General features: G+C 28.1%; 1 protein-coding gene across 4 annotated transcripts in view; it reads right to left on the reverse strand.

The window, feature by feature from the left end:
- Positions 1-648: 648 nt before the first annotated feature.
- Positions 649-10123, reverse strand: part of LOC126909037 (uncharacterized) — a 25479-nt gene continuing 16004 nt past the window's right edge. For all 4 annotated transcript variants that reach the window (XM_050691396.1, XM_050691397.1, XM_050691394.1 and 1 more), the window contains 4 exons: positions 1829-2077; positions 1428-1580; positions 1265-1339; positions 649-723 (listed from right to left, as the gene is read on the reverse strand). In XM_050691396.1, coding sequence (XP_050547353.1) covers positions 664-723; positions 1265-1339; positions 1428-1580; positions 1829-2077 — 537 coding nt within the window. In that variant the 3' untranslated portion in view covers positions 649-663. The remainder of the gene's footprint in view (positions 724-1264; positions 1340-1427; positions 1581-1828; positions 2078-10123) is intronic.

A 10123-nucleotide genomic window follows, 5' to 3' on the forward strand; every position in this document is an offset into this window, starting at 1 on the left:
TTACCTCTTCTTCGAGCTCTATAGCTCCTTGAATAACTTCGAACTCTGACCAGACAGCCTCTATTTTTTCTATCCGAAATGGTATTTGCTCTATTGAGACCTTTCCGCTACTCAAATATTTTTCGAATTTTACTAAAGATGTTTTTAATTGTCCTCTGCGCTGCGCAAGAGTAATGCTCGTTTCCCTCATGTCGAAGGTAAGTGAGAACGCGCTGTGAAGTTTAATACTATTAACAGCTGATATTCAGCAATGTAACTTCTACTCTGTTATTATAATTAACTACAGTATCCTATCCCCACATACGAGGTGTTATAATAACCTTTTAAACGCACCTATAAATATATATACTTTCCGCGTAAAGTATACGCGCCGATTTATTACTATTCTCACCTAATAAACATAACTATTAACCGGGTAAAAATCAATATAAAAAAATGACCTTACAATACTATTTAAAAACTTACAATATATTCTTTTATTTCTTTTAGGAAATTTTGGAATAAATTTATTAATAAAAATAATATATTTAAATTTTTCTACCTTGCGACTGGCTTTTTGAATTTTATCCATTTTCTTGAAAGGGTAAACTTTTGGTAATCCAAATGGCACGTTGCACTATTTTACGTATTTATTATTTTTGCACTTAAAATTAAAATTTTTCGTTAATTATTAACCAAAAATCCGTGTCCGAAGGACCATGTTGTGGACTGTAGGTCATTTTTCTAGTTGAACAGATTTTTGGGGTTTTATTATTTTTAAATTTTAAGTAACACTATAAAAGTTAACAGATCAATTTTTATTCGTTTAAATTACAACTCTATGCTAAGCAGGCACGTCGCCGACAGACTTAATTAAAAGTGGTGGTCAACGACCGTCCACGTATATGTTGATAACTACAGTCGGACCTAACACCCAGACTTAAAAATCCTATAAAAATTGCACATTGTAAGTGCGTTTTGAATAGGTAAAAATTTATTATTATTATTATTAAAATTCCTATTATTAATGTTCATTAAAAAATATGATTTTAAATTTTTCTAACCAACATGTTATAATGGTGTAAATGATATAGGATTAAAATAGTTTCTCCTTAAATATTGATATTTTTGTTAGCAATACTGATATCTCAATATTAAACCGAGCTCTATAAATAATATTTGAAAAGCTATAAACAAAATATAATACTGTTTAATATCGATATTGTGTCAATATTTGCCATCCCTATATGTAGTGAAGATAGGTGTTTACTGATAAACATTATACCTGTTCTTTAGACTGAAAGTCATGTATTTTATCTTTTAATATCTTCATTTCAGACATTTTACTTGCAGTTTCAAGCTTAACAAATAAATAAATACTATTAAGAAATACAGCTACATGATTTTTAATTATACTTATATATAAGGTTTAATTTTAAAAAATTTACCTGTAAGCTAATATTTTCTTCATTGAGTTTTACATTTTTTGAATCTAAGCTTTTTATTATATTTTGATAAATGTCTTCTTTTTCATCCAATTCGGATGCATTTGTTGAAAGCACATTTTTAAGATAGTTGTTCAAATCATTTAATTTAGTGATCTAAAGTTAATGTAAAATAATTAGTGCAAGAAGATACAAATAACAATTTTCTGTATACCTCAATATTTTTATCTTCTATTGTTAATATATAATATGTTGAACATATTAGTAAAAAAATATTTATATATAAATTATACTATAAATATACATAATATATAAATTGTAATACAATGCATTTAAGAATAATTAAAAAAATATTAATATTCAATTATTGTAAAACATATTATTTATTTTTAAAAAATACTAACTTCTAGTTGCTTCTTTTGTTGGCTAGATTGGTTTTCCTGTATTGTATTGGTAAGTGTTTCAATGTAATTTTGATTAAATATTTCATTTTTAACTAATCTATCTATTCTATTTTCTAAAATTTTTTGGTCTTCTCTCAAAGTTTTAATTTGATTTTCTTTAAATTTAGTATCTATTTCCATTTCTTTTATTACAGCATCTTTTTTTTCTAGCTCCTTATTAATATGGGTTAAGCTTAATTTCAAGTCATCCTGAAAATATAATAAGAATAAATATAATTTTTATTATTAAAAAAAATTTAATTCATATATTTATTGTTGTGTACATATTAGTGTATTATATCATCTAATATCTTTAATTGAGACATTTTACTAGCAGTTTCAAGCTTAACAAAAAATAAATACTATTAAGAAATACAGCTACATGATTTTTAATTACACCTTTAATATAAGGTTTAATTTTAAATAATTTACCAGTAAGTTATATTTTCTTTTTGTAACATAGGGTAGTGTAGTTATTAGCTGAGGAAGTATTGAAATATGTCGATTTTAGTATAATATAAGCTTTACAATAGTAGTAAGCAATTTTGGAACTCTTAAGCAATATAATAATTCCATATAAATGGGAAATGCAGGGTATGCAAATTAATAATGGTGGAAAAACGATTATAAAAGGGAAACATGAAAAGTATAGGGGGACGGGGGCTGGACGAGACTGGACGTTTTGTCGAAGAAACGTCGAGTTACATGTCAAGAAGTTGGACGCGAGTGTCTTTGTACGATTTAATTTTGTTTTGTGTTACATTTTGATATTACCTTTTTGACTTTATGTTTAATACGTTTTTTAAATAAAATAGCTATATAAAAACCTGGACTTAGCGCAAATATTTTATATTCGCCGTGCTCTTAGAATTGTGTGTGTGTGTGTGTGCGGCTAGAGTCAAGGTTAGACTACTGGTCCTTTAGTCATTCTTAATAATAAGTGTAAAAGCTGGCTAGTTTTTGGACATAACCGTCCTTTAGTGGGTATAGTAAAAAGGTAGTTGTGCTGGAGGCTGACAAAGAGCCACTTTTCAGTCTAATACTTTTGAGCTAAACTGTGCTGACGGGTCTAAACTCTACGCCTTTGGTAGTTCACTAATTTGAGGGATTGGGTCTGATCAGTTTATCCAACGGGAAGACACGAGAAGAGCTCGTCGTCGATATACAGAGTGATTCATTAAGGATAAGACACTCGTTTACTCAGTAACTATTGAAAATTTTTAATTTTTTATAAGGAAAATATTGTTTGATTCNACCGTAAAATAGTACATGAAAATTCAAATTTTTACAAACTTCAAAACGCTACAGAATATTTACTACTGAATATTAATAAGATACTTTTTTACTAAAATTTTTCTTAAATTCTACTCTACAAAATAGCTATCTTAGTTTTTTTTTTACTTTTTATTTAAAATTTTAAAATAATTAATATTTTTAATAAAATGTAAAAAAATTAATTATTGAGATATAGCTATAGACCTAACGTCTAACTATTATTTAAAAAAAAAATCAGCTAAAAATATTAACTGGATCAAAAGTTATTTAAGTTGTCAGTGAGTGGTGGGCCACTCTGTATATAAAACAATAATTAATTTGTGTAAAACTTTTGTGTATACGTTGGGGCACTACCAACGTACGACATAAAATTGGAGATCAACTCGATGTTCGTACCGACACGACCCCTCGAAGTTTTTCTTTTTTCGTGTTATCGAAATTTGTGTGTGCGTGTAATTTTGCGTCAATAAGTTGATCCGTCAATCACTACAATACAAGGATTACTTGAAAAATTTAGCCGGAAGACCAAAGGTTAGTGCAAAATATATTTATATATAATAATTTTATTTAGTTATTAAATTTAGTAATATAAAAATCTCTCTAGAGAAAAAAAAATTGTTGCGTGTATTTGTATACTTTCTCATGTCTATAATATTAGTAATATTGAGGACATAGAGGAGAAATTAAAAGAAATTTTAGGAGAGAATACTAGTTCAGAACTAGATACATTTGTTTTTGACATAATATTTTCTGACCAGGAACTCGTTAATATTTTAGACGACAGAATATCACAATTGAAATTTAATGAACTGACCACAAAAACAAATAACCACTTACACATTTTTAAAAGATCTAAGTTTTAATTTTTTTAATTACTATTTTATAATTATACAAAAAATATCATTCATACCCGAATACAAGCGATATTACAAAACCAGATAATTTTTATAATAATATTAAAAACGCTTCATCGGGTGATCAAAATAAATTAGAAAATTCGGATAAAGAACATTTTGATGAAGATATAGAGGATTTAAATAGAACCTGTAAAGAAGAACAAACACCGGGTAATCGTAATAACTTAACAGAGGGAAAAATTCTAGATTTAATTTCAATAACTAATTGCATAGAAACAATAAATTCAAATATTACAAGTATGGAGTCTAATAACCGATCTTGGTTGATGAAACCAGATTATTTTTAGGGTTTGAAAAATTTAAAACCCGACCCAGCACAAGGGAGTCGCGGCTCAGTGGTGACGTGCATAGTTGGATCAAGTATAATAATATCTGACAGTGATTAAAATCACTATAAAAAAAAACGCTTCGATGCAAATTTTTAGATAGTGTTTGATTTTAATATATTGATGAATTATTTCAAAAGCTACATAATCTGCTATTTCCTCATTAATATCCTGAATGAAAAAGGGATTATTAAAAAATATTATTTCTCATAAAAAAAATGTTTTGATCTATACACTTTTCAATAAGTTATAGCATTATAAAGTTAAAAATGTAAAATATGAAATCTTCACCATAAAAACAAAATAAAGTCAGAAATTTTTTTTTCCATAATAAAGTACATTAGCTTTAATTTAAGATATATATAAAAGTGTCAGACTTTTCGCAACGCTTTCAAAAGTTAAGTGTAAAAGTAAATTTTTTGTGAAAAAGTTGTCATTTTAAATCTCCCCCTGTAGGCAGATAAAGGGTCAGATTTATAAAAAAAATATACCAAATGATAGGTAAAGACATCAAGCATCTATAAAAAAAAAAATTACTGATTCATACATTTTTCAAAAAGTTATAGCATTATTAAGTTAAAAATATAAAAAAGAATTATTTTACAAAAATCGTAATTTTTTATGAACTTTGATGTCTGTTTTCACCATGTTGATAAAATATAGTCCGACATTTTTTCTTTCCATAATAGAGCATATTACATAAGCTTTAATTTAAGATATATATAAAAGTGTCAGACCTTCCGGAAGACTTTCAAAAGTTAAGTTGAAAAAGTTCTACTTTCTATATGCATTTTTCAGAGTTGAACACCACCATATATAAGGAAATAGTCTGATTAAAATAAAAGTAGGTCGAATTAATGATGTATATAAATACTACTCCTCATAAAAAAATTGTATTGATCCATACATTTTTTAAAAAGTTATAGCATTTAAAGTAATAACTGTAAAATATAAAATCGAGAAATTTCTCACAAAAATAGCATTTGGTAGCCATTTTCACCACGAAGAAAAGTTTAAAGGTCAAATTTTTTTTTCATAATAAAGTACATTACATTAAGATATAAATAAAAGTGTCAGACTTTACGGAACTTTTTCAAAAATTAAGTTGAAAAAGTTGTCATTTTAAATCCTCCATGTGGGCTGGTAAAGGGTTAAATATATGAAAAAAATATACCAAATGATAGGTAAAGACATCAAGCAACTATAAAAAAAATTTATATTGACATGTTCATTTTTAAAAAAGTTATGGCAGTTCTTAATAAAAATATTTTTAAACATTTTGAAAATTAGCGAATTTTAAATTTGTAATTATTTTGTAGGTTTCTTCCATTTACGGCGAACGAGGGAAATTTTATCAACTTTTGAGTCTAATGTCTTCGACTAGATACGATTTGTGATCTTTTGACGTATCGTTGAAAGAAATTCCGTTCGGTGAGAGCTGAGAAAAAGTGGTAACAGACAAAAAAAAAACATCATGTAAAACCAATACCTTCTCAGCTTCTCATCGAAGATAAATGTTTAAGTTAACGCAGTTTAGAATAAATAATAGAGGACTACTGGTATCAGTGAGTACACAGACATTATAAGAAGACAGATATCTCAACTAGATAAATTTTCAAAAGAAAACTTTAGGTTCAAGATTTACGGAGACAGTTAGAGAGAAGAGATAGGGACTGTAAAAGAGAAATAGAACAACTTAGCGATGAGATAAAAAATATTCAAGTTGTAGGTAATAATTCTAACAGATCAGTATATATGAAGATCGTAGAAGTAATAGCTACAGTAAGTATAACAGAGACAAGTGTTATGAGTGAAATAGAGAATACACAGATTATAGACCTAATTATAGAGACAAAAACCCATATCCTAGAAAGAATTACGGTAGTAGAGAACCAAGTAATGAAGAAATTTATAGAATAAAAAAATAAATTAGTGAAAAAAAAAGGAAGTCAGCGATATCCTATACCTCAATAAAAAATTAGAAGCCGAAAGAAAACGTAGAGTTTTGTCAATGGAAGTCAAATTCAATGGTTTTAAAAGGTTGCAATTTTAGATACAGGTTCTAATATTTCGTGTGTTGATTTAACATTAATTGATGATGTAAAACTTATTAAACCTAAAGATAGAGTAATTATTACAGGAGCTGATAATACGGAGTTAGAACATCTTGGAAGAATAGACTTAGAACTAAAAATAAATAATTATTCATATTTCATTAATGCATGTGTAATTGTAAATTATTATTGGGTAACGATTTTAATATTGACAATCAATTAATTATTAATTTTAAAACTAAAGAAATAGAATTTAGTAAACAAAATTATTCAGTTAAAATGGACGAAATTTAGTATAATTACAATAAAATATGTAATATTAATGAAAATAAAAATTCAGAGTGTATAGCTAGTCTTAATCTTAAGGAAAAGTGTACAAACAAACTAATTTCTTCTCATAATGTAACAATAGCACCTAAAACTAGAAGGCAAGTAAAGATTAATGTGACGCGAGAAAATAAAACAGATTTGGCTGTAATAAAACCATCGGAACGCTTAGGTAGGCAGAAAGGCTTGACACTAGAAACTAAAATATTACAAAAAGTGAATGAGGTCACTGTTTCCAATTTTTCAAATCTACATAGTACTATACATGAAGGTTTTTATTATGGGAGAATTACTCGCGAATGAAAGAGAAATTACGTCAGCATTTAAGAATTATAACATTTTAAATACAAACGGTATCGGTTTAGACGACGACGCGAGAGACGATCAGGGTACAATGTTTAAAATATCTAACCATTCAAATCGTTTTCAGCGCGAACAAGCAAAACAATTAATTAAGAGTTTTAAACATTTATTTACATCAGATCTACTTAAAATAGGCTGCGCTAATGTTAAACCTTGCAAAATAAGGTTAAAATCGGACAAACCAATTTTTCAACCGCCATATCGTGTGTCCTTTTCTCAAGGAGAAAAATTAAAAACTCCATTTGACGAAATGATAAAATCTGATATTATTGAGCCGNATATGTTATATGATAAAATCATGTATATACATGATAAAATCTGATATTATTGAGCCGAGCAGAAGTAATTACGCGGCGTCTGTATTTTTAACACCAAAAGGAAATACGGGAGGATATAGATTTATAGTAGACTATTGAAAATTAAATGAACAAGATATTAGTGATAAATACCCAATTCTGAGGTCACAAGATCTTTTTAGGAGTCTTGAGGGAGCTAAATATTTTCTAACTTTAACTTACAACAAAGTTATTTTCAGTGTCTTATAAAATAAAAAGACAGGTATAAAACTGGTTTTATTACAGATTTCGGACTTTATCAATTCAAAAGAATTCCCGAAGGTTTTAAAAATTCAGACCCAATTTTTCAAAGAATAATAAATAATGTTTTTAGTGATTACCTTTAAAGATCGATAATTGTTTACTTAGATGATATATGTTGTTTTGGTGGAGATTTTGAAGAAGCTTTGTCAAGATTAGAACAAGTTCTTGTTAGGCTTGACAAGGCAAACTTTAAACTTAAAACAAATAAATGTTCATTTTTTAGTTCAGAAATAGAGTTACTAGGACACAAAATTTCTGAAAGAGGTATTACGCCGTTAAAGAAAAATATTGAAGTAATAAAAAAATTTCTGGTATCACATAAAACAAAAGATGTCAGAGCTTTTGTCAGTTTGACGAGCTATTAAAGGAAATTCATTAAACACTTCGCAAAAATTGCCAGTCCATTAACGGACTTAACAAAAGAAGATAAAAAATTTGTTTGGGAGGATAACCACCAGGAGGCTTTTGATATTTTAAAACAAGCTATAATTACAACACCAGTACTAGCTAATTTTAACGATGATTTTCCTGTATTTGTAACGACAGACGCATCTTTAGAAGGATCTCGGGAAAATTAGAACAAGAGAAGGCCCCAATAGTAAAAGGCACCCAATAGCTTTCGCATCGCGCAAACTCAAAGGTGGTGAGAAAAATTTCTCAACAACCGAACTCGAAATGTCAGCTGTAGTTTAATATAGTTAAACGTTAATAATGACAACATTTACTTAAAAACTTAAGTCAATGTTGTATTAAAATCGTATCACAAGTCAGTTCTTTCCGGACATTTCCGGCATTAGTAAAACCTTACTCCGATTAAAAACTAAATATGACTGGCCGAATATGATACAGGACACAACTAATTTCATTAAATCTTGTATGTCTTGTCAGCTTATTAAAAACCCTACAGGTAAAAAACCCGGACTATTACAACCTATTCAGTTAGAATCAACAAAACCTATTTTTCGTCTTTGCTTCGATTATCTAGGTTCGTTACCTATATTTAAAGGGAAAAAATATTTGATCGTAGCGACTTGCAGTTAGACAAAAATGGCTTTTGCAAAGGCAATAGTTAATGCCGATGGAGCAGCCATAATAGACTTTTTAATGGATATAATAACATCTTATGGTACCTTCTCCATTTTTGTTAACGACAGAGGGACTCTATTTAGAAATAAGGAAGTAGAATTAGTGTATGAGAAACTAGGAATAAAACAAAGTTTTAGTTCAGCATACCACCCCCAAAGTAATGGGAGTAGAGAGTTGATGAATAAAATAATATGTAATAGTTTAACGCACTATGTAAATAACAACCAAAAGAATTGGGCATTATATTATAAAATGGTAGTGTTTGCGAATAACACTTATAACAATATCCACACTCAAGGTTGGGATATTCACCATATTATCTTATGTTTGGAGTAGAAGCTACTCAGCCGTTAGATAATAAAATTTGGACCTAAGAATTGTACTTTAACAGGCTAGAGTCCTTAAAACAGTTACAATCTATAAGAGATGAAATTCCTAAATTAGTAGAAATAGAACAAAACAAACAAAAACAATACTACGATAAGACTCATAAAACTACAAATTATTTACCTGGACAAAAAGTCTTTGTCAAGTTTAATTTTCAAACACTAGGTAATTCAAAAAAGTTAGCTTATAAATAAAATACAAGGGACCTTTTAAAATAATAGAAAAGAAAACTGATGTAAATTATAAAGTAGCTTTAATTCTAAATGGTCAAGAAGTCATTGACACAGTACATGTAGAAAGACTAAAACCTTGCCATGAACGTGATACAGATAACAAAGAATAAAAAATTAACTATAAGCATTTATACTTGAAAGTTTACAAATATAAAAAAAAAAATCAAACTAATTGGCCGCAACGAAAAATTTGTAACTTTCATGGCATTTTACAAAATTATAAGAAAAGGGTCGCCAACCTACTGGGCGAGACAGTGTATTGGCGGACTACAGTAGGATTTTTAAAAAATTAACTTTTGTATATTAAAACAATTAGAAAAAATATGTAATTAATAAATATTAAAGTTGATGTCCGTTGAGTCGTTGATAGTAGATATACACCAAAACCTCGTGACAGTTGTCACAAACCATATTAATGAGGGATGACATTATACCGTTGCCCATACCTTATAAACTAAGGGGAGATGATTTTTGAAAGGAAAAAAATAAAATACACGAGTCCATTGAAGATGGAACACGCAAAAAAAATATGGTGGTTAATTTAAATTAAGGGGAATTTATTAAGTAAAAAAATTAAAAAAAAAAAACAAATTAAGTTAACACGAGGCAAAAAACCGAACGGTCAAAAAACCTCATCTATAAATTAAAGGGGAACAGAGAGAAAAAAAAACAGACATTAATAAAAAAAA

The sequence above is a fragment of the Daktulosphaira vitifoliae genome, unplaced genomic scaffold (genome assembly GCF_025091365.1).
Source record: "Daktulosphaira vitifoliae isolate Bord-2020 unplaced genomic scaffold, ASM2509136v1 Scaffold_84, whole genome shotgun sequence".
Taxonomy (NCBI): domain Eukaryota; kingdom Metazoa; phylum Arthropoda; class Insecta; order Hemiptera; family Phylloxeridae; genus Daktulosphaira; species Daktulosphaira vitifoliae.